A 26377-nucleotide genomic window follows, 5' to 3' on the forward strand; every position below is an offset into this window, starting at 1 on the left:
GTGCTACCATTTTATTATCACAAATTATTTTGGACTAAAATTATATTCCCAGTGTGGTAATCTTCAAATGCATTTTGAAATATATACTGAAGCCTCAAATATTTAGGAATTATGTGAAAGGAATAGGAGCCATTTAGCCAAGAGAATAGAGATCGGAGAGAAATGGACAAGCAGCTCTAGACAGATAAATGGTCATAGCTGAACTGCGGGCAGGGGCAGGACTAGCAAACCAACTCGCCTAGGAAGGTTACTCTAAAACAACTTCCTCTGAAGGAACATAACCAGTACAGACTAAGAATTACAGAAAAGATCAAGCAAGGAGGTCTATTTCTTACTCCAAGTTCATAATTTGACTGTGACCTGGCAGAACCACCCACAGCTTTGCATACAACACAGAAGAAAAACCTGGGTTCCACATTTACCCAAACCCCTCGCACTAGTCACCAAGTTAAGTCTCACAGCTTGGGTTCTATGAGGAGGAACTGGGGGTAGGGAAGGAACTCAGGGACAGGATGAAGAGTGAACAGATCCTTTCAATATCCTGAAGGAGAAAACTATTTGGAAATGGAGACATTATACAGCTCTCCAGAAGTGGCCATTTGTGCTGCCTTAAATGCAGATTGATTACTGCTATTTGGATGTTGAGTGCATCATCTTTTCCGAAGAAAGGGAAAAGCTAAATTTCCCCACATTCAGCTGTATCGTCAAATCACTTCCCCACACCAGCTCTTTTAATGTATTTTCCTGTTATCACATCCACTTGCAATAGCTTATCTACCCTACTCCCCGACAGTGAAGCCCCCCACACTGGCACATGCTGTAACCTCATGACTGTGACACCTAACTTCAAGCCCAAAATGTAGTGGGGTGTGCATTTATTTCCAAGGTTGAAGAAGAAAGGGAGCCATTAGGCCATCGAAGAGAAAGACCAGCCTCTTTCCTCTCTACTGGCTTCCAGCCTGTACTGGCCTGATGTAATGCAGAGCTGAGTCAGGAGGGCAGAGGATAATTCATCCTACTCTAGCTTTCCATGAAGCTTGGGCTAAAAACCCAACCATACTCTGATGTTACAGGAATCTCTGATTAAACAGAGAAGGAAAGAGAAAAACTTCAAATCAAAGCATTCGGTAGGATCTAGTTTTATACAAAAAGAAATTTCACTTGTTGGGGTCATTAGATTGAAAGTGAGAAATCTTGGTTTATTTAAAGCTGTGTCATTAAACTATTGAGAAGATATGAACAGAGCCTGGATAGAAGAGATAAATTTCAGGGAGAAGCTCTCATGGGAAAATTTAATAAAAATGAGAAATGGAATAAAAAAGATGCAAGGCAGGCAGTGTTAATAAAGCAGAGGGAGAAAAGAGGAGGGGCTAAGGAAACAGGTAAGAAAAGAGAATAGGGAAAACAGCAATATCGAGAGGCGCCATTAAAGTTATTTAATGTCTGTCCCTGCAAGACTGCGCGCTTTGTAAGGCTGAGTCTATTACCCTTTCTCTTCACCATTATTGTCCCCAATGCCTGGGCCCCAGGCTACACTCAAGAAGATGAGAATAAAGAGAAGAAATGAATGCAAAGCCATCACCTGCAAGATAAACCAGCCTTGAACAACGGTTCCTAACAGAGGAATTATTTGTTTTCTGGTTAACTCGTATAATCTATACAATGTGATAGGATGTATTAGTTTTAAAATTTCAAAACACGTACTCAAATTCAACACCAATTTTTTTCACTAGATTGGTACAGAGATGAAACTTGCTTCTTAAGATATGTAACGAATCAGAACTGTGTCAAACCGGTAGTTCTGAGCTCTTCTACTTAAGAATCCTAAAGTTGGAAGTTTTAACTTAGCAATAGAAAGTGCTGGTAAGTCTTCACATTTCATTCATAACCAGTACTATAACTGCCAGTTAAATTAAAAATACAGAAAAAAAGAACCCTACCAAAAAGTTTTATCATTTTTTTAAGCACAAATTATTATTTTTTCGTCTATTTTAATTTTGTGGGAAAACTGTCTATAAATCAGGAAAAAAGTGGAGCTGTTGGGGCTAAATAAGGAATGGGAAGCCACGAGCATTTCCTCTCCAGCGCTGATGAAAGCATGTGGGTGCAAACGCAGCGCACACTTACAAGTCAGTGCCACAGACGCGTGGAAATCGGTAAGCTCACTGTGGCCCCCGAAACTGTATCACCAAACGAGTTTTTCATTTAAAACCGTTTCCCTCTTAACGATGAGTACTGATATTGGCTAGGAACGAGTTACCGACAAGTTACAACCGTGTGACCAAAGTCCGTGATGGAAACGCCAGCACTGATTTCCTAGAGGTTCAAGCGGAGAGAAGTCTGCGACAGAAAGGGCGCTGTCAGCCACACCGGGTGAAAGCAAGAGATGCCTGATAGAGTTTAATCAACGACTGGCGCTGATGGGGTCTGGAGGTTGGACATGCAGAAGCCGGCAAGGCAGGAGCGCTAGTTGGTGGTTTTTCTTTTTAAAGGAAAGGGATGTTATAAGGTTTGGTCAATCAGAGAACTGAGGCCCGTGCGGACTGGGAAGAGAGGGAGCTGAGGCAGCGCTGAGACAGGGGTGGGCTGATGCTTGCCTCTCAAAGGTGGAGGACACAACATCACAGTTTTCTTAATCTGCAGTGTGCTGGGCAAGAAATAGGATACACATGAAACGATAAGAGCCTTTCCTCTTCTCCTGCGATAACCCTAACCTCATTATTTATGTCCGAAATGAATCTAAATTCATTTAAATCTGCTCAGACACTAGGTTGTTCAACACAATTGCTTTCCCGCAGTCAAGCTGGGCCATCACTTTCTTTTCTGAATATATACATCCCATCTTGATATCAGAAAATCTTAATATTAAGAGGTGTCTTAAAGGAATAAAGCCCCAACTGTTGAACTAATGTTAACTTCTGTTTTCCTACAATGAGCCAGAGTCTAGAAGTTTCTAGGAAACCTTGGAATATTACATTTTTAAATAAAATTATTCGTAGCTTTAGAAAAACTCACACAGATAATATCCTCCAGGCATGGATGTCCAAGGAAAACAAGGCACACAGCCAGGCTTTAATCTGATTCTAAGCATTCCAGCTTGTCTTCAGTGTCCACAGCAAGCTCGACAAAAGCCCACTTGGAAGAGCTCTAGAATGCTAAGGAAATTCACATTCTCTCTCACCTGTTTAAAGTCAAACTGGGTGTGTTACACCAAATATAGAAAATAGAGTAAATGGTGATATTGTAACACCTCAGAGAGCATGAAGGGTCCCAATAATGACTCAGTATCTTGGAAATCCCTCAGAAGGATGCGAGAGATTTTCTGAAGGGGTCAAAAGCCCTACCTTAAGACCACTCATGAAACTAGGAATGCAGCAGGCCAGCTGACTGAGAAATACTGAAGTTAAACAAGAATTGGGAATTTGTTTCAGAAGTTGCAAAGTCAATATAGATAATGAAAAATTAGGATGGTGCAGGGAAAAAAAAAAGATGTGTCACACTCCCAAAGAAGCCCATATGATGTCTCTAAAAAGGAGAAGCAAGTTCAGGAGTGTCACCAAGAAGTGTGGATCAGCTGCTCCTAAGTTCTTTTTACCAAAAATATGAAGAACACACACAGCAGCTCTCAGAACCCTGGACAAAATCAAGGGCTTTTCAATGGAGCCCAGGAGAGAAGCAAGGCCTGAGAGTACATTAAAAAATGCCAAAACTTTATCTTGCCAGGACACAAGGTAACGAAGGAGGAGGCCGCTGATGATAGACAAGTGGACTAGAAAAGAATGTCTATGTGTTGGGAATTAGGGGTTTATTTATCCTTTAAACAACAAAAGATGTGGCTTCCTCTAGACGTGCTATGTATTTGAGGCATAACGAGGGTTCCCCAAGGCAGACAGGCATCTGCGTGAAAGAGCCTGGAAAGGTCAGCAAACCGAGCAGAGCTGCTAAGGTGGGGTGAGCCTATTTCCAGCAGGCAGGTGGATATGCCTGAGAGCAGTATTGGTATTTTTCCTCTTCTGTCTTACCTGGTCTCTCAATGGGCATATTAGGTAACACTCCCTGAGCTCCCACCAGATGATCTGAGAAAGGCTGGCAGACCATACCCCCTTTGGAGAGGAAGCAGCAGCCACGGAGCCCTGAGAAAGCTCATCGGCTTCTGGGCAGGCAGCAACTCTGACCCAAGAAGTCAGGGAAGTGAACAGGCTGCCCTTTCCCCAAAATTCACAACGTTTCCCTAAAAGGATGAATGGCCAAGCAGTGCTCTGGAAAGCAGAGCCAATGGGAGAGCACTGCGCACCACCGCCAAAACCACTAGCAATAACCAGAGTGTAAAACAGGCATCCAGGGGGAAGAGACAAAGATATCGGATGGAATCAACACCATTTTGGGGAGGAACTACAGAGAATGTGAGCCTTGCAAAGTTATCTTAGACTGCTTATTATTTACCAAATGATATGAACATAGCAGATGTTATTCATTTGGCCTTTGCTAAAGCATTAGACACAGTATCTCAAGAAATTTTACTTGGAAAATTAATTCAAATTGGCTTGGTTTAGTATGCAATCACTGAAGATTAAAATTTGGCTAAAGGATGATAAACAAAAGACTGTTAGGTGACAGTCCGTGCAGTGAGAGACTTGGGGTCAGCATCAAAGTCATTCTTATCTAGCGGTTCTTTCAGGGTCCAGGAAAGAGTAAACAACTCACTAATGAGATCAGCAAAGGACACTAAGCTGGGAGGTGGAGGAAGTGGATAGACAGAGGCATAAAATTCCAAGGCAGAGTTCAACTAGAAAAACATAGCTAATCTATATCTACTGGGAAACAACCCTAAACTCTGATCCTATTCAACAGACAGGCAGGATAAGGGGCAGAAGAAGCATGTAACAGCAGCCTTGACATGCTGTAACAAGACAGAAGAAAGAACGCTAAGGGAACGTGAGTGGTGCCCGGGGGAATGAAGTCCTTTGAACTGAAGGCAAACCGAAACAAAGCAGAGGGTCAGAAAATAGGTGGTCTTGAAGTGAGGTTGACTTTATCATTTAAAAAGGGGGAGGATGGTACATTCTGCACTGAAAATATTTTTTGATGGCTAGAAAATCACCATTCCTCCCTGGCCGGTGATCCGGTCTCTCTGAGATCTTTCCTTACCCCGCTGGGGGTTAGCATCTAGAAGAGCACTGGGCCACCGTCCTGGGCTGCCGGCGACACTGCTCCACAGGAAAACTCACTCACACTCAGGCTGGCCATCCCTCCTAGATCTTTATGAGGTCCTTACTGCCTTAGCGCAATGCCTCAGGGGCCTCGGGAAGTAGTCAATTTCTGCCTGGGGAAGTAGTCAATTTCTCTCCGTTTACTCAACCAGCAACAGTGCAGTGACCCTGAAGCCAGTTTTTCTACCATCAGTCTGAAAACGATAGCTCAACACAATTATCTCCAGGCAGCTCACTGTTTTAGCAGGCAAGCGTCTTGTTACATTCCTTCAGCTCAAAATGAGTACTAAAGAGGCTGTTTTCCTCTTAACCTAAAACTTAAAAAATTTCATTCTCCGTTCATACTCATTAAACATTATAGGACAACATTGCCACTTCCAACAGCATAATAAGAGAGCTTGTTGTGGCCTCACTTTCCAGAGCAGCTATGCAAATTAATTTCAAGCTTACCTGCCTGTCAGAATTAAATATTCACTAGTAGCAGAGCGAAGGGGAGAAAATAGGAGACTATATCCCCTTGTATTGCTCAGTGTTCCTGCTACTCTAGGAATGCATAACCTATTTTTCTAATTATCACCAGCTTGGCCTGAGCATGTCCAGTGTGGACCCGCTGCCCAAATCTCACCTTAAGTAAGTCTAACCCCTATCCATTTCCTAGAGCAGCAGTCCCCAACCTTTTTGACACCAGGGACCAGTGCTCCTATGAGAATCTAATGCCTGATGATTTGAGGTGGAGCTGAGGCGGTGATGCTAGGGCTGGGGAGCGGCTGCTAATAAAGACGAAGCTTCGCTGGCTCGCCTGCTGCTCAACTCTTGCTGTGTGGACCACAGACCATAACAGGCCACAGACCGATACTGGTCCACAGCCAGGGGACTGCCCTAGAGTACTTAAGAGATGTGAAGCCACATTTCTCACCACGGGTACTTTTAGCTCAGCTGGCTGCGTGATAGCACAGGCAGGGAGAAAAATGAGGAAGTGAGGATTAAGAGAAACACCAATTATGAACTCTCTACCATATTACTTTATATAGGCCATTAATGTGCCTTAAACTCTTTGTGCTCAGAATTAGGTCCCAGACAGGGCCTACTGGGAAACGCCCACAAGAAAGAACCCAAAAAGCTACAGCAGCCTGACAGACTGATTTCTTAGCTGACATTCTGCGTGACATTCTACAGATGCTCTATCCATCAGGATGTGACATGGTGTGAGAGGTAAATGTCACATATCAGGGCAATGTTCTGGGCCTAAGAGCAAGAGAAGTGATCTCAATGACAGTCTGAAGTACAGATAACAATGTGCCCAAACTCATTCTTCCTCTAGCTGTAGAGCATAACCTGGCAATCACCAAACTTTTAAAACTAAATTAAGTCCTAGGTCGCAGAAAAACGGCTGAGTGAGGGAAGCACCTGCAATCACTTTGAAGAAATGGATATATTTTGGTGGAGGACCAAGCAGTCTGCTGAGCCATCCAAGTCAGTTCAGCAATAGTAGCTCAGTTCTTGCTGTTTCCTGGGAAATCTGGGAATCACTCAACTAGCAGAATCACCCAGTGACAGACGTCTCTGTTGAGTAAGAGCTTTGAGGAATGTCACCCGTAAGAAATATTGCAGAGCAGTATGCATGTCCTTGGGGCAACCAGCCACAGGGATGAAGGACAAAAGGAAAATGTCACAGGGCTTCTCAAATGCTCTCCTGCCAGCTGTCAGAAGTGTGAAAGCAAAACTCATTTCCTAATAAATGTTTTCATTTCCTTTGTACATGACAAAAGGTCCATAGGTGATAAATGGGCGGGGCTGGGTAGCAGAGGCTTCTGGAGGTAAGAACCAGAGTCAAATGTCCTGCACACATATGCAGGGCTTCATTGTTAGTTCCAGGGAATGATGATGGCACAGTGATGATAAGAGGATCTTATATAGTATTTTTGCCTGTACGATTCATTTTATAAGATCTACATGGGGAGATTATATCTTATATATACACAGTATGCAGATTTAAAAAACAGAAGCCCACGTGTACTTAATCAAGGTTAGACGGCAAGTGTGAAGTGTGCCCCTTTTCTTTTCATGGAGAAAAATTGGAATGAATGGATATAAGCTTTCTCAGGGTATTATTTCCCATCCCATTCTACTCGAGGTTAGGCATGATAGGCTGTGAGTCCCAACGTGTTTGCTTTATTAATTAGTCATCTTACCTGGCCTCGGCGGCAAGCAGCTCATCATAGTGAGAGGATCTCTGATCGTCATCTTGCCGATATCTGATCACCGTGGCTAGACCTTTGCTGACAAGGGCTTCAGCAATGTTTCTGCAACAGAAAAGATAGGTCAGTGAGCACTAGAGGTGCATATGGGGCTCAGTCAACAGAAATAATAACAGTTAGCACCTGGAGGTCTTAACGCATCCTGGCAGAGGGAGAGAAAAGCCAAGGATTTCAAAACCAATGAGCTGCTAAGCTAGAAATCAAAATAAAAGGTAGAATAACAAAGTTCCCTAGCTCAGCATTTTTCTGGTTAGTACAGTCAGATGCTATATCAATCCATACATAAAAGCTAGCAGAAAATATCTATAAGAAGAAGTCCACATTAGGCCAGGCTATTTACAGAATGTTATAAACAAGCCACTACCTTTTAGAAAAGTCTGCTCTAAAACATGAGGCACACAGATGAAAAACAAAACACATAAGAGCATGACCTAAATTTCTCAAAATCTCCTTTCTAGCCTGTACTCGAACTAGAAAATGTCCGCTTCCGGTTTGGCAGTGTCAGAAACAGCGCTTTAGCATAGCATTTGGCGTGCTTCTCTCATCAGAGCTCCGCGCCGTGACTCCCTCACCCAAAAGGGCTTGGAGAAGGAAGGCTATGAATGAACAGGGGGAGCGGGGCATGGAAGGGAGGTATTGCGGTGGAATAAAAGTTCTTAACAAAAAATGGCACAAGATGGAGGAACAAATAAAATTAAAGCTGCGATGATCAGCTTCGGAGGAGTATTCCAAACAGTCCTCAGAAACTACAGAATATTCAGACTAGAATCCTGCTTAAATCAACTCTCAAGTGTGTTGAATCTTCTTCTCTTCACTAGAATAAGAAAGAGGTGCCGGTATAAGTGACCTACATCTACTAACTAGAGAAGAGTGCATTGAAAATGGCTCTCAGAAGACGAATGAAGCATATTTGCACGGTTGGTTCCTCCCCATCCTTGATGTGAAGTAGCCAAACCGCAAAAACAAAATTTCAAAAGATTACCTGTAGCAAGTACTGGAAATCCAGAGGCATGATATCATTGGGGGAGAGTGGTGGTTATATCTTTCTCTGTGTCTGTCATAATTACACCAAAGGCCCCACTCAAACCATCTGGTTAGCTGCCCTTCAGGGAGGGGGTATGCTAAGCAATAGGCTACTGTACCATATGCTATGATTTAGTGTTGTTTGGAAATGCAGTTAACTCTTAACGCACTGCGTTGTTCTTAAGAGACTCAGCTTTGGAGACGCTGGGAGCTGAGCTACTCAGTCTATGTGCATGTTTAAGCCACCTAAGGGTTTTCTTCATCAAAACCAGGGACTGACTTTTTTAAAAGAAGTAAAAAAATAATACGTGCGGGTAGGGAAAGGAGGAAAAGATGCTGTGGCTGATTCTCTCCTCATTATGTGCCCCTCTGCTGCCTGTTTATCTACTGCCAGCACGATATTAATATCTCCAAGCCGCCACGGAATTAGCACTTCTCAAAATCCACTCCCACAAAGAGGCTGCTTTGCTGGCCACCCTGTCTCCTGAGTCACCACAGAAGCGTGCTGGCAAACGCTGTCATTATCACAGAGTTGGGTTTGGCAGCATGGAGAATGCCAACAGCCCCAAGTCAGCAGCTGTAGATGTTGATATATGGTGAGAATTTAACTAAGGGTGTCACCATGAACCCCCAACAGGGCAGGTGAGAGTCTCCACCCACCAAGGAGCCAGAGAGAAGACGGGGGACAACTCCACTTGTGACAGGCTAAAATGTCTTAGCGATTTTAAATGCCAGAAGAACAAAGACGTATTTGTTACTGCATTCTGAATTACTGCGCATTGACATTTTATAGTCAATATATAGGGTCTGGAGGAGAAAGTTGGAATGACAAAGCAGGCAAGGAAAAATCCACACCAACAGGCTTCTACGTGAAAAGCCAGACAATGCTAAGCAAAACAGCACAAATGTTTAATGAGCCACTCCTGTTAATGCTGCTCAAATCAATTCACAGAATTATCGAGTACCTGCGTGGCCAGCAGAGAATCAAGGGCGCAGTGCTTCCCTATCCTTCACAGTTGCTGCCCTGTTTCCTGTCAGCAAATGTCCACAAACCAATTAAGGTGTCAGAGTCCCGACTCCACACCCTGCCTACTACACCTTTCTCTCTGAAGCTTGGAGTGTAAGTAATATTTTCTTGGCTTCATATCCCTAATTACAGATTTCTCCTAGAGGAACAGTTGTGGTGCTGGTGCTTAGCAGTAAGGAGAGTAAAAACACATGAAACAATAATAAGAACCGTCATCATTGGGCATGTACAACGAGCCAGGCACAGGAAGATCACATCGGATGTATTTTCTTCTTTCCTCTTGGTGTGTGCTCCCCGACAATCATTCACTCGCTGTCTCTCTTCTGTCATAAATTATGAGGTCTGAGAGGGCAAGGGCCACCTCTTTCTTATTTTACATCCCGGTGCCTAGCACCATATTTGACATAAAATAGACAGTAAATATTTTCTAGAGAAAACAATTTAGCTTATTTAGGATAAATAATTTTTTCAATGTGGCAAAATGACAGTACATTCTTATAATTTTGTTTTGATGCATCCTGAAAAAATTGAGAGTTACTGAAGTATGAGAAAAATACCTAATCATCTTGGAAATATAGCATTATTTATTATCCAAAAGCATAATATTAGCCAAGCTTACCGAGAATAGAGTTAAGGACAAAAGCTTTCTACATAGGCCTTACTTTTGTCTTTCTCTTTCCCATTAGCTAAGACTTGAATTTAAAGAGAATGAAAGGGAGAGAGAGAATATGGAATTAGTCTATATCCATGTACTTGACTCTCATTCATTTCTCATGGCTGCTAATGAAAGGTCCAGAGATTCCCCACCTCCGGCCAAAGGTGGCTCAGAAACTGACAGTGGTGTGTTGATCAGTCGCCCAGTAAGAAAAGAGAATATTAAATTATGTGCCATGACATTATGATGCTTTAGACAAATTTATAAGTTCTGCTTTCTTGAGTGTATCGGTAATTCCACTTCAATTACACATGTCTGGCTCGAATGGATAATTCACAATCAGCATACAAAAAGGGACCTAGCAGTCCAACAGGAAGTCACCTTTCCGTCTATCAGTTAGAGACACAAAGAGAATTAGTGCTGGGATTGAACTGCTTCTCCAGACTAAAAGAGAAATTTAGATTCCATTAAAAGTGAACAGTTTCCATTAGATATGATGAGGTGTTCCTGATATAAACACAACTAACATAGGTCTCACATACAGGCTTTTCTCAAAAGATCTCTCCTAATTGAAATCTTCCCCTCCCACTCGTTTCCATAGCAACAGTTTAATAAATTCATACTTTCCAATTTTAAGATACCTTTGAAACCATGGGGCCCTAATATTCTGCTAAGGTGGAGAAAGGGTATTCTATGCTTGTACATGAGTACGATTCTTTAAATAGATTTCATTTACAGTTAATCACATTTTTGTCAGTCCTCCCCACCTTTTATCCCTCTACCCCAAGATGAGAAGTAATAAGCAATATATTGATAAGTTAAATAACAGTCTACAATTACCCATGTTACTCAACAGTGTGTGTGCATACTTTTGGAACAATCTAAACTTACAGAAAAGTTGCACAAAACTGTACGAAGACTATGCCCCACCTTTGAACCCGCCGTACCTGCCCCGCCCCCACCCCAAATACTTTAGTGTGCCTTTCCTAGAAAGCAGGGTATTTTCCTATATAATGAAAAAACAATGACTGGAACCAGGATATCAACAAAGATACACTACTATCCATAAACTCTACTAAAATTTTGCCAATTGTTCTGATATAGTACGTAGGGAGAAAAAGGATCTAGTTCATAATCGAACATTGCATTTAGTTGTCATGTATCCTTAGTCTGGAAAACTTCCTTAGTCTGTCTCAGAATATCATGACCTTAACACTTTTGAAGAGTACAGGCCGGTTATTTTGGTTTGCCCAACATTCCACTGTAATCAGATGCGAGTTATGAATCATTGGCAAGAGCATCATAAAGAGATGCTGTATTGTTCCCTTAACCTCTTAACAACGTTCACTTTGATCACTTGATCAGGGTAATGTCTACCAGGCTTCTCCAATGTAACACTGCTCTTTTCTTTTTATAATTAATAGGTATTTTGTGAGGAAGCACATTGAACTACTTAAATTTTCAGCCCTCAGACTCCCAAGTTATTCAATTTATTTGGATCAGTATAAACTCATGGAATCTCATTTTATCCAAAGGCTTATAATTCACTACTATCGTTATTTATTTTGATGCTGAAATTGTTCCCAGTTTGCCCAGTTGAGTTCGGCCTGGTCAAGCTGGCTTCTGTGTCCTATGTACATGCTCCCCATCATTCTTTGAGCACTTCCTGTTCTCTGGCACAACAACATGTTGCAGGTTTATCTTGTGCTATTTTTTGCAGCTCTGAAATCAGCCGTTTATTTAAGTAGCTCATATTTACATCATTATTTCTATACATTTATTTCTATATCTATAACTACTGAAAACCATGTGTGGCAGTCATGAAAATGTGCCTCTCAGATCTCTGACTGCAGGAAGCATAATTGACTGACAGTCCCAGCTGCTATGCTCAGAAATCCATCACTGTTTCAGCCAAGGCTATGCATCCCACCAGCTGCTCCTAGCCAATGACTGAGCACAGCAGACATACTAAGGCAGGCCTATTGCTGAGACTTGGGACCCCTCTGATGGGCAACTCCAGCTCAAGGACTCCTTGTCAGCTTTGCGGAAACTCCTATAACTGCTCCACAGCTTAGACTTTTCCTACTCAACCTTCTTTTCTTCCCGTCCTCGCTTTTCCACAAGGCTAAGGCCTATAGTACAGTCTGATGTGCTGGTTCTCCCAGCTCCTCAAAATTCCTGAGTTTTCCTCAATCTCTTGCATGTCTAGTCCCATCTTGGCATCAGTTTCTCAGAAAACCTGAACCAACCTACTATGAGTTCACACAGATACCTCATAACACACATAACAAAATCCCAATCCAACAATCCGCGGTTCATTTTAGTTTTCTTCCTTTATTTATACCTCCCTTCTCTGACTATGAGAAACCTGGCTTCCATTACCTTTAATATTTTTACTTATAAGAAAACCTTCCCTATATATACACATGCATATACTCACTCGCTCATAAATTTTGTGGCTTCCATGATTTGGTGCTTAACAATAGAGCAAATTTAAAGGGAATACACTACTTAGTAAGAGTTAAATAGGTAAGTATTTCAAAAAAGTGGTCATAGAAAATAATACTCATCCACACACACACACCCTTCATTCTCCATTGGAACAAGGATAAGAGATAACTCACAATGGCTTGAGCTTATAGATCTCCATCTAGATATTTGAGCTTATCATTTTCCACTTAAAACCTATCTACATTTTATCAGTCACTGAGGTGCCCATGGAATTATAAAAGCAAAATATTTTTCTTAAGGCAAACACACACATGGGTGCACATTCAGAATAAAAACCCATAGAGAAATGCATCTACAAACGTATTTTTTTATTCAAGGCTAAAGGAAAAGGGTGAAAGACAACTAACAGCTTAAATCATTCATAACTGTCACGTCATCTATAGCAATGTTATATACTCGCATGTGTGCATGCGTGCACACACACACACACACACACACACACACACACACACACACACAATTTCTTCACATTCATTTCAAGGCCCTGTGGTCAAATTTCAAAAACTGAGCACAAAACGCACCCCATGGCTATTTACTCTGAGAGAACTTGAATCCAACAGGAAGGACATCAGGCTTGTAGCCCAGGCCTGCCACTCAGGACCCTCAAAGACTCCAAAATCTTCGGCTGGAAACTTCCACTGAGTTTCGCACTGGCTGTAGCTTTGCCACCAGGACGGGCTTTCTCCCCAGCTCTGGGAAGGAGATCCCCAGCTGACGGGGTTCCAACACTGATTTCTAACACACCAGATGGCTCATCTTCCTTCCCCTCAGCTACACAGGGGTGTTCCACTGTGGGCTGAACCACAGCGAAGCCTCTGGCTGCGGATGTCTTTCCCTGCAACTAGGTTAGAGACGAGCAAGGAGGGAGAGGTCACCGCAGGGTCCGATCAGAAGGCAGAAAGCAAGGACTGCAAAACTGCCTTCTTCAGAACACTAGGTCCACGTTTACTCATATATGTGGAAAATGTGAGCTTTCTACCTTAAAAGATACTAAAGAAGTGGGGGAAATGATGGACAGCTGACAGGCCCCAAAGCCTTTCTTCTCTACAGGCTCACATGAAGACCTCGAATATCCATGCTCTTTGAGGCAAGAACCTGATAATTTCAGGCTTGAGACAGACTTGGCTTTTTGTAGGCTGACCAAAAAAAAAAAAAAAAAAAAAAAAAAAAAGCCTGTAAAGCAAAATTTTAGATACCAAAAAAAAAAAAAAAAAAAAAAAAAAAACCCTATAAAGTGAAATTCTAGTGAGTTCTACTATAGACAATGGGTAAAGAACAAATATCTTTTATTAAATTACTATTTTGTGACCCAGCCTCAAACTAGGAAAAAATCCTACAAAGCAACAGAGCTTCCAAAAGCTAGTATGATGATATCTCCAAGGGGTCACACTTGACCTTCACCACCCAGCTATCTTTCATGCTCCCTGAATCTGGAACTCCATGAATGCCATGAATCTGGAACAATGATTTTTGCCCCCCCCCCTTTAAAATAAATCCAGGAGGCGCGTCCCACAGAACCAAGCAGCACATGCAGACTGGAGATTCTGTTTCAGCAGCATCCGCAATTAGAAATATGTGAGGTGGCACAGCATCCTTTACAGATTTACCAGATCTCCTACTGTCTTCTCTATTTTTTTCACTTCCTCTTTGAACAATGTTAAATCCTAAAAATAACTAAAATTAATGATTTTGATCTTTTTACTCTTATCTGCTCCTTTATGTGTTTCATGGAGTCCTGTTGCCAGGATAGCGACCAGAGGGTCTGAACAGCAGTGAGAGTCTTTCCCAGAATGCATGACAGAGAACGAAAAGAGAGGAAGATTCAAATGCCTCCATGTCCCTAGCCAGGCTTTAGAAACTGGAGTGAAATGAGAGGGAAAAATCAATGATTATCAAGGGCTGTACTAAGGCACATAGGGCAGAACATCCTTTCTCCAGGCTCTGAGAGCCAAAGGTAACTGCTTTTGACAACCCGCCACGCCAGCTGTGGTTACACTGAACATAAGACACAGCATGACCCCAGAAAGCCAGACTCAAGAATGGGCAAGCATGAAATGGGACTGATCTGAGCAGCCTTAGAAGCAGATCGAACAAAGAAAGCACTCTTGAGAATGCAACTTGCCAATAAGTTTAAGTTCATATTTAATGAGCATTCAAAATATATACAGGTTCGAAATACAACTATTCTGCTGATGAGAGCATTTTCCAGGGGCTGGAGTTGAGATATGAAAATCAAGAACTCTTGGGAACAACAGACGGTCCTCTGTTTGTGTATTAATGAATGAGGGGGATGTGGAGAGAAAAACCAATGAAGACTGATATGGAGTTAGTCCAGTCTTAAGAATCCCAAAGGATACATGATTAAAAACCAAAGAAGATTCATAAACAAGATTAGCAGCAACGAAGGAAGGAAGAAAGGAGGGAGGAAGGAAAGGAGAAAGGGGAAAGAAAACGAAAGAGTCATTCCATGAAAAAATTACTGCTTCGTAGAAAGATAAATCTTTGAATACCTACAGCACATATTCGTCCCCAACTTCATTATTAATAAAAGGCTTAGTCCCGAGCACAGACCAAAACCTCCCTAGTTTCAGAGGCCCTGTCCCACTGAGCACCAACAGCACTCTTCGGCTTGGAAAGAAAAGAAATAGAACCAAAGATATCTAGGGACCAGGGTTTTAACAGTGGGTATGTCACTTCATACTCGACCTGCCGAGAATAGCTAATTCTCTATTCCAAGGCAATTCTGGGTCATATCACACTTGTTGCCTTATTTTTACTCATGCCTACACAAGGGCATACGTACCACCCTTGACCTCCTGAAAGAAAAACTGACAGGAAAACAAGTTAGAAATACAGAGTAGCCCTCTTTATCAGCAGGGGTTATGTTCAAGATCCCCATTGGATACCTGAAACCACAGAAGTACCGAACCCTGTATGTACTTACTACGTTTTCTTCCTATACCTGCATGCATATGATAGAGTTTAATTTATAAGTTAGGCACAATCTGTGGTTAGCAACAATAGCTACTAATAAAATAGAACAATTACAACAATATAGTATAATAGAAGTTATGTGAATGTGGTCACTCATTTCAGGGGGGCCTCTTGCCGAAGTCTGCCTAGTCTCAATGCTTTCTGGTGTCGGCGTGTCGCCATCAATCAGAACGTGCTTTCTGTTCATCTCTCCACCCACAAATTTAATGCCTTTTCCATCTTAACTAAGCCCTCGTCAAGCACCATGGCCGTTAACTTTTGCCGTCAGAGGTGCAAGAGCAAAGCTAGCCTGAAGTCCTTTGCCCTTCTTCACACTTTCAGGGTTAGAAGATCTGTTCTGACTGTCCATCTTTGCAATCTTACCTATGATTTTTTTTTTTCTTATTAAATGGAGAACTTTCACCTTCTCACTTAAAAGAAGCACTTCACAGCTTCTCTCTGGCATGTCTGCAGCATCGCTACTCTTGCACTATGTGGCCATGATTAAGTAAAATATGATGACTTGAACACAAGCACTGAGCTACCACAGCTGTGGGTCTGATAACCAAGATGGCTACTTGGTAACTGAGGGGCAGGTAGCACTTATGGCATTGATGCACTAGAAAAAAGGACGATTCGCATCCCAAGCAGGATGGAGTGGGATGGAATGGGACAGCGCAAGATTTCATTACGCCACTCAGAACAGTGCACAATTTAAAACTTATGAATTGTTTATTTCTCGAATTTTCCATTTAATATCTGAACCATGGCTGACTGTGGGTAACCAGAATCGTGGAAAGTGCAACTACAAATAAGGGGGTCTACTGTACTTGGAAGTGGCAGAATTAAACACCTAACTCACTTCATAACTCTGGCTAATGGAGAGAAAAACGTTGAAAAATACGGGTCAAAGTGATTTAGAAAAGGACGGGGAAGAAGCATAACACCAAACAGTTCTATCAAATAGTTATGCTTACTAAATAGACAATTTTATTCTGCCCCCAGGATTTCTGCAGTACTGTAATCTTATTGTCACCTCTTATGTGATACTTTCATTTATTCAGCAATATCATGGTTATGGCTTTAGAAGATGAGGAAAACTGGTATTATACTCTATTATGCCAACTCCTCTCTGAGTACCACTGCGCCTCCAAGTAAGCAAAATATCTGAGGAAGTGAGGGAGGTGAACTTTGGCTATACATATGAGGTGTATATTAAATGTAAGTGGCAATAAAATAATGTCACTTTCAAATATCTAATATTTTCCCTGATCTCCAATCCTCAAAATAAGACCAGAAAAAAACAGTGAAGAAAAAAAAATGTCTGATTCATAGACGAACTGCATGGACTTATCTGAATCTCCCCTACACAACAGGACCTAAAACAGGGAGTAGGTACTCAGAGTGACATTCCCTCTATTAGACAAACAACTTCTTCCCAGAAGGGGACAAACAGATCCTTCAAAAACAATTAAGAAAGTCAGTTAAAAACTGGATCTAGCTTAAAGAAAGTAAATTGTCTAACAAATATGCACTTCCAATCCAGCCAAACTGGTCCACTCGTTGCTAAATATGCCACTTAGTTACAGTTCCAACTATTCGCAGGACATGTGAATTTGTATGATTCATCATCATGTAAAACTCAGCATTTCAAAAATAAAACTCACTTCCCTAGAATAAGCTTTTCTGAAACCTACCAAATCAGCTTATTCTCCTAACATCTCTTGTGAGGACCATCATACTCCCAGCCGCCCAGGCCTGGTGCCTCTCTCATTCCCATATAAAATTAGTTGTTAAAACTGTGAACTCAAATCTCCAATGTTTCTCCCATGAATGTTTTTTCTAGTCTATCCTTTCGACTCCAGTTGTGGCTCCCACCACCTCTCACACGGACCCCTTACTTCAGCCTCCCTTCCCTGGTTTGCTTGCAATGCCATCCGATCTCCAACACTGCCAGTTTTACCCTTTTAAAGCATAGGTCTGACAAGTAATCCTCACCTCCTCCACAATTACAGAAACCTTGTTAGAAATTTTCTGAGATGGAGACATTACATTATCGTATATGAGATGATGATGATGGAGGGTAAGGAGAGAAGGGGGAGATGGAGGTGGGAAATGGGGATGCAGAAAGAGAGAGAAGGAAGGAGGGGGAGGAGAGGGTTAGGAGAAGAAAAAGGGACAGAGGAAGAAGGGGAAGAAAGAGGAATAATTTTTGAACACTATTCTAAATGTTTTATATTTATTAAACTGTTTAATGGTCACAAAATCCTGATGAGGTAGGAACTGTTACCATCCCTATTTTACAGATAAGAAATCTGAGGCACAGAAAGGTCACAAACCTTGTAAGTGACAGGGCTATAACAAGAAAGGCTATGCACAGACCTGGCATTTCAGCGATGAAAAGGATCTTGCTAATAATTCTATCCAAGCCTTTAGCTGTAAATATCTAATGACAGAACCATTTCTTTGATTTTCACTCAAAAGATAATTTCAGATTTAATGAACATCTGCTGAGTGTCTAGTACAGGACAGGCACATTCACATACATTAACCTAATCCTTCCAACAATACACAGGTGATAATACATGGTATTTCTATATACACACAAAAAAGAGTAAACAGTTTCAGCCTTGCCACAAGCAATCCTGTTAGTAAGTGGCACAGTGACAAATTAGAAGCCAGATTTAAAAATCTAAATCCATTTTTCTTTTGACTAAACAATGCCACAAATTATAGGGGAACAGACTATAAAAGGCATTCTACAATGGAGCCCTCATGTGCCTCTCTAACCCTATTCTATTAAACGCCTTTCAGTCTTCTGCTGTGGTCCAACCAGTCAACTCGGCTACCAGTCAAGCCTTGCGTTCTCTGTATCTTTATGCCTTTGGCTGCGCCTTGCATTTGGCACTTATCTTTTACTGCTGTATATTCCCATCTTCCTTTGTGTACTTAGCTTGTCATCCCAACTAGATCATATTCCCTACTGGTCCAAAAAGAGCCAAACACTTAGTAGGCACTCAATAAATATTTATTGGCTAGCTCACTGATTTCACTCTAAATTCCCAGGGGGTTCTGTGGGCTGTTGGATGAAAACAAAGAAATATAACTGACTGAGTCATAGAATTTTTGAGCAAAAAAAAGTCCATAGAAATAAACTAATTCAATACCCTCCATAAACAGATGACAGACCCAGAGAAAAACCTTAAAAATTTTTATGTGAGTTGTCTAAAGAAACAGAATGACATCTTTGCAAGGGGCATCTAAGATCCTTCTGATTCTCATCCTATTTCCCTTTATTTTACTACTGTGCTTTTAAGATTCTACAAAATAGGAATACATATATTCTGCACATGAATTATCCAAGATGCTATTAATACATTAAAAATTTATCAGCTCATTAAAAATAATCTATCCACATCATATTATAAATCTGATCACTCTAATACTAATAATGCTAGCTAAAATATATATTAAACATTTAATTATAATAATCTGCTTGCCTTCTGAGAATTCAGAACTTTCCGGCGGGGAGGAGGATGATTCAAAAAAGTCTGTTGACATTTTTCTCTGTATATTCTACCTCAAGATAGAAGTGTGCTCATTGTAGACATAAGTATGTTTGCTTCCTCCCTTATTTTCTCTATTCTTTCCTTTAAGAAATAAACATTTTACAAAAGAGCAGTGTGAGGAACATGGATGGGTGTGAGGTTAAAGCATCCTCAAACATCCCTCCCTCAGTTGCAGCAGAGGGAATGAACTGACTCAGGGGCTCTTTCCCCTTCCATCACCCCCGACGCCTCAGTCAAGTCACTGACCTAGGGAAGGTCCTATGACAAAAGTTGACTACAGTCATTCCATACTTTTGTGCATGAGATGGACTTTACATATGTGTTTGAAAACCAAATATTCACATGTTACACAGTGTATGTAAGAGACAACTACCACTCCTCTTTCTACACAGGGTGATGTCCCATTTTTGGAGCCCATGCCATGGGAGATGAACACCACCAGCTGCTCACCTTTGCCCTGTCCCTGGCAGCCAGTGCGCAGACATATCGACAGAGGCTCCGCCAATGACATGCTGCTGCCTCGGGACTGATGCAGAGAAACGAGGCAGTCAGAATTCATTTACAGAGGTATCTTGTCCTGGGGCAGCGCGTTGTGTAGAGGGTGATGGTGTCCTAGCCAGGCTACACCTAAGTGAAGATAATTATTCTGCTTCGTGGCCCTGTGGAGTGGCCCTGGTCCCCATCTATTATTTTCTGAGTCTGGTACTCTGGTCTCAGGTTCTCTTGGGAACTTCCCAAACTGTCTTCCTCTTCTTTAGGACAGTCAGACTTGCAGCTCTCCAAAACACCTTAATAGATTTACATTACAGGTTGCATTCTTAAGGGCTTTGAAAATAAAAAGTCCCTAAGCATGGGCGACATTGGTCACAGGAAACCTGTGAGCGCATGTCTAGGGTGAGCCAGTCAATGCCACAGTAGGGCTTCCACAGAATTCTACAGGCCCAGCAAAGGCCACACAGGGTGTTCTTTTTTCAAAGTCCCACTGAATCACCCAAATGCCACCTCTATCATGGGTCTTGGGCAAGTGGGAAGGCAGTGCTAATTCTTTCACTTTTGCTTGGGTACGTGGAGTAGAGTTAGTTAGGGGGAACGACTCTGTCTTGCCCTGTCACCTCCCTACTAGCTGAGGAACGAGTTACAATGTGATTTGCTCCACAACACTTAATGCTCAGTGAGGTTCCCAAATCAACCTGTAACCTTCAGTTCCAGCCACCCTGCTAAGAAAAAGAAGTCAGGAGAAGATAAGCCGTGGAGGAATTTGCCACTGGGTGAAGAATAAAAGCCAGTTTAAGAATACCCACTAACATATTAAAGGGCAGAAAATATGAAAGGTAAATATCTTAAAGTCAAGAAAACATGTATGTATGTTTATACAAAGATCCTACTGTATTCTGGTATAGGGATCAATGACATAAGAATGAATAAACAAGGTAAGTGCGAAGTAGGTCTTTTGTTAGTGAAAGAGATGTCCTCGTAGTTATTTCATTCCAGTTTCTAAACAAAAATTATGTCACAACTACAATCATTTTCTTAATGGAAAAAAAAGAAATCAGCGGCAGTAAAACTGCCTTATAATTTGATATTTTTAGGTACCAGAAACATGTTCAATTTTAGTTTATTGTTTGCTTTTCCAAATGCACACAAGAGAAAACCAACTTTCTTTTAAAAAAAAAGTGTTTTAAAAAAGAAGGTCTAATATAAGACATGTCATATCGATACTTTAATAGGGAAAAAATCTTCATCTAAATTAGAAAAAAAAATGAGTGAAAAGACAGAACACAGTAAAACAGATGAATATGGTAAAACGAGAATGTTAAGAATAAATGTTGATCAATTCTCTTTCATCCAACAAAAGAGAGAAGTTACACACAGCATTTATATTTATTCTTCAATAGTGAAAGCTACTTAATGTCTCCCACTTCCTCTAGCCCTTTGTGGCTATAGAGAGCAATTATGAGCTCATTTCATAAAGAACTCATGGCACAGAGCAGTCATTCAGGGCAGAGGATCTGGGTTTACCCCCGCTCTCTGGCTGTTTAAACTCTTGTAAAGGCACTAAGCTAAGCTTGTACCAGTTTCTGAATCTGTAAAATGAGGGGGTAGATCTAAATACACGAAAAAATATGTACCAGCTCAGATACAGTCTAATCTAATTTTTAAAATGAACTAGCACTTACTGATAATCATGCATATTTGATATCACTTCATCTTCCTCCCCATATCTTTGTGTAGCATGAGATAATATGTTAGGCCATCTACATTACATATCATTTCAATAAACATTAAACAAACCTTAGGGTTTATACACATTTCTGGCTGTGGTTTGTGGAGCACTGTGGCAGTGGGCACATTTCTTGCGGTCCTTCCGTGAAAGACTGTGAGGGGCCTATCCTCTCCGTGCATATTCGCACAGTAGTAAAGGGTAGGAGGCCAGGCTGCTGGACAAATTTTTGAGAAAATATTTATTGTTTTCAACTCTTTAGTATCTGCCATTTCTTTACGATATGAGGTATTGCCCAAATGCTCTGGAGTATAAAAAAACAGGATGGAGGGATGAGCAAATAAAAGATATATAAGATATTTTCTACCACCAGGGGAATTAATGTGCAAACTTTTAGATTTTTTTTTTTTTTAAGGCAAACTTTTAGATTTTTTTTTTTTTTAAGGCAAGGCAACCCTTGGTTGACCTCACAGATTGCAAGGATCTTGTTAGCTTACAATCCCTTATTTTTTATGCCTATGACATCTGGTCTTCCTAGGTGGTCTCCCCTCCAAATACTTACCAGGCCGACCCTGCTTAGCTTCCAAGATCAGACGGGATCGGGCTTGTTCAGGGAAGCACGGCTGTAGACTTAGATTCTTCACTGGCTAATTCCTTCTACTATGGCTAAGTACTTTATTCAATGAGAAGAAATTGACTTACTTCATTAGTAGAAATGTGTTTAAAGAACTGATTAAGAGTAGAATCGACATTTAACATGAATTTATTGTATTTCTTAGACCTCTGTGGTTCACTGGATTATACAGACTGGGAAGTTTATGTCTCTATGTTATCACTGAAAACAGTGAAAAAACAGACTCACCTTCACGTTTACATAGTTTGCCAAGTACTACCTTGGCCTATCAAGCTTATACTTAAGAAATATTAAGTAACAGCAATATGCTAATGAAACGATTATGAGATGTTTCTTGAGTGGTACTTATCAGACTATAGAAAACTATTGCACAGTAAGTATTAACAAAGAAAGGTGGACTTCATTACCACAGACAGGAAAAATCAGAAAGACTTCATTCATTATAATCATAGTTTAGAGCTGAAAGGATCTCAATGTTCTACTCCAATTCCCTCATTTTATAAATGGCTAATCTCAGATTCAGAGACATTAAAACCTACTTAGTGACCGACCAGGTCTCAAGTTATAAAACAGACACCCTTCCACCATGACGGCCTGCCTCCAGTTTCCACACACAGACTGGAAAAACCCGATACATTTGACTACTCAGACGGCTCTCAAGGGCATTATGCTAAATGAAAACAGTCAACCTCAAAGGATCATACACTGTACAATTTATGCAATGCTCTTGAAGTGACAAAATTATACAGCTAGAAAAGAGATTAGTGGTTGTTAAGGATGATGGGAGGGGAAAGGCACAAGAAGAGATCTTTGTGATGACTGAATAGTTTTGTCTTCATTGTGGTTGGTAGTTACATGAATTTAGTTATCTGATAAAATGGCAGAGACAAACACACACACACACATACACAACAAAATAATTCTCTACAGTATTAAAGGCTTTATCCTCAGTGTCAAGATCAGTGCCTGGAACATCATGCACTCAATAGAAATTTGAATAGACCAAAAAAAAAAAAAAAGTGTAGAAAAGTAAAATGAACATGTTATGCTCATGTAGCCTAAGGAAAAGGTATAATTTGGGGAGTACACATAAATGAAGCTGAGTTTCACTTAGATTTGCAATCATGAGACCTTGGTTTCAATTCTGACTTTAATTAGATGAAACTTGACCTCTAGAGTCCCAGTCAAAGCTAAAGTTCTAAATGATTCCACATGTGGAGCAGTGTACCTGCATCTCCGGTCTACTTCAGGTGAGTCTAGAAAAGAGATAACCCATGAGAAGCCACAGAAGGTATTTCTGCATTTGTTAACTCAAAGACCCTCTACGTGGCAAAAATTGTCTTATGCACTGGGAATTAAAAAGAGAAAGAGAGAAATTTGTGGCCTAGTGTTGTAAGTGCTGTGAACTTTACAAGTAAGCAAGCACAGGGTGCTGAGGAAGCACATATACAGATGTCTAATTAGGATCCTGTTTTGGCAGGGTACCCAAGGTAAAGCCTCCCGAAGATGTGAAGTGCTCAAGGATGAGTAGGAGCCAGCTAGATAGCCAGGGAAAATGTATGTTCCAGGAAGAGAGAGCAGACTGACTTCAAGAATAGTGAGGTTGTTTTTTTACAGAAATGATGGATGAGAGCCAGGGAATGTTAAATATAAACATGGAGAGGTAGGCAAGGGCCAGATCATGAGTTTGTATTAATCCTAAAGGCTGGAGGATGATTAATGAAGACTTTTAAGCAGGGGAATAACAATCAGATTTGTGTTTCAGAAAGTGAATTATAGCAATAGTGTGAAAAATGGATCGGAAGAGATTAAGGCTAGAAATAGGAAGGTCAGTGAGGAGAGTGACAGCATAAACCAGGCAGTGAGTAGAGGAAGGCTGGAAGGAACCCGAGGTATACTAGTAGATAATCAAGAACGGAGACTGAGAGAGGAGGAGATAAAGATGACATTTCAATTTGTGGAATAAAAGACTAAGTAAATGGTGGCACCATCAATCAAGATGGGGTCATTCGAGGAAAAGAATAGCTTTTAAAGGGAAGACTATGAGCTCAGTTTTAGGCATACTGAGTTTTGGTATCTAACAAGTGATGTACAGTCAGGAGTTAGATATACTTGTGGGGAGTCTGGTAGGAAGAACTGAGCTAGATTTGGGGATCGGCAGCATCTACGCGAAAACTACAGCAATGAGATTAGTGAGATCACCCATGGGAATTGAGCAGAGGTAGGAGGAAGGACCAGGACAGAAGCCTAAGAAACACAAATATGTAAGGAGCACTCAAAAACTAAATGAGGAGAAATCATTGGAGTTGTACAAAGAAATCCAGTCAAGTATAATAGAAAGGGGGAAATTTTTTCAGAAAAGATTGCAATGCGTTTTAAATACTGCGAAAAAATCAAATCCAATTAGGGACTGAGGAGTGCCCCGGGGGAAGCAGTGGCCTTCTAGGTACGTGGGGTTTCAATGATGTGGACGGCTCAAAGCCAGAAGGGAAGGAAGGAACAGCAAATGGAGACAATTAAACTTTCTTTTAACTCTTTTAATTAACTTGGTTACGAAGAGAAGGTGATGGGGAAAGTACATATAATAAGAGAGAGGACTGAAGGATCATTTAAAAAATTAGTTAAAAGGGGATAATCGATGACACAAAATCCCTAGGAGACCAAAAGAAAGAAAATTCAGGGCATACATGTAGAAAAATTAGAAAGAAAGAAGGCGAAATCTTCCACAGAAGTGGAAAGGCAGGAGATAAGAAAGCAAGCAGGAAGACGACAAGTTCAGGGCTGAGAGAACAGGAAGTTAAAGGCGTTTTCCTGATAAGCCCATATTTTCTCCATAAAAGAGGAAGTGAGACTGTCTGCTGAGAATGAAGAGAGAGAGAAGAGAGTAGGGGGCTTGACGGAAGACAGTCATGAAAATCTAAAATAGCTGTTGTGGTGGTGAAGTAACAGCATGAAAACAGCACTGATGGAAAATTAATCCAGCAGCATTATGCAGGGAGAGATAGAGATGGGAAAGCCTGCAGTTACGCAAGGCACATCTAGAAAGCTACTGAATTAATTTAGATCTGAATTGTTGCGTCCATGGAGTACAGTGACTGCAGAAATAATAGAAAAGAATTGATAAGGGAATTCTATAACAAATAAACAAGCAACCCACCACAACTTCCCAACTAAATTGTTTTCTCCCAAGACTCCAAGGGTCACCAAGGCAGGATCAGACACCCTCAATCATTCCAGCTCCCGGTGGGAACTAAAGCTATGGATAGCTTGCTGCCAAACTCCTGGTCCAAAACGTGTGTACTGCTTCTTGACCAACATTACTGACCCCTTAAAACTGAATGGCCATGCGTATTTAAAGCACAGCTGGAACCATCCATACCCTGTATGCACAGTGATCAATTCTGATAGCTACCCAGCCAACCTGGACAATTCCTCAAAATGACCCTAGTCTAGCTAGACCCTTGGTTTCTAAGTTAACTATGTCACAGACTGGTATGAAAAGAAAACAGAAACAGTTGAGAGACGACTATTTTAGTGAGTACTACAAAAGCTGGGTCCACCCCATTGCCTGGGGTGCTTTCTAATAAGCTACACAGGTAATTCTGGGGCGACCTAAGTTGGAAAGCTGTCTTTAAAATTAGCATTAGTGTTAAGCATGTTGACTTTGAAATGAGAGCAGGACATACATAAGGAAATGAAAAGCAGGTATATGGTAAGTTGGGAGTCGGGACAAGCACAGAGAAATAAAAAATTGACAATCAGCATACACAGAATAGGAGAAGCCACGAATTAGCAAAATACCACAGGGAAATCATTTACGGATAAAAACAGAGCAGGATCAGATTGACCCTTAGAGAGTATAAAGCCGAAAAACTTAATCATATCTTTTTAAACAATATATATCAAAGGCGAGGTATGGTGCTGAGAAAGAGCAAGCACATCCACTTTCCTGCTCCTCATTTTACCTCTGAAGTTCATTTCTAAAGACTGACATTCAACGATATTTTTGGTATCTGCAAGGCATCTTTTCTGTGAAGAAATATACAATATACTAATGCCTTGAGCCGCAATTACTTAACCTACATCCAATCTTTACCTTCCGAAATAAACCAGATGGAGAAAAACCATCTCAAATTCTTTATAGACAGGAGTAAAGAGGTCTGGTAAGTTAGTGCCATGGCCCAAAACATGTAAAATATAGAAAAGTTCAAGAAATCCAGCACATGTGCACACGTCCTCAGAGGACACGCCAGTGCAATCACCAGTAGCGCTGCTCTCTCAGTGGAATTCCTGCCC

At 41.1% G+C, this 26377-nt stretch overlaps 1 protein-coding gene across 1 annotated transcript in view; it reads right to left on the reverse strand.

Annotated features, from left to right (window-relative positions):
* The window catches only part of SND1 (staphylococcal nuclease and tudor domain containing 1), a 387820-nt gene that overhangs the window by 173820 nt on the left and 187623 nt on the right, over window positions 1-26377 (reverse strand). The window contains exon 13 of the mRNA XM_016148646.2: window positions 7403-7513. Within this exon, the coding sequence (XP_016004132.2) occupies window positions 7403-7513 (111 nt within the window). The remainder of the gene's footprint in view (window positions 1-7402; window positions 7514-26377) is intronic.

Source organism: Rousettus aegyptiacus, unplaced genomic scaffold (assembly GCF_014176215.1).
Source record: "Rousettus aegyptiacus isolate mRouAeg1 unplaced genomic scaffold, mRouAeg1.p scaffold_m13_p_13, whole genome shotgun sequence".
Classification (NCBI taxonomy): Eukaryota; Metazoa; Chordata; class Mammalia; order Chiroptera; family Pteropodidae; genus Rousettus; species Rousettus aegyptiacus.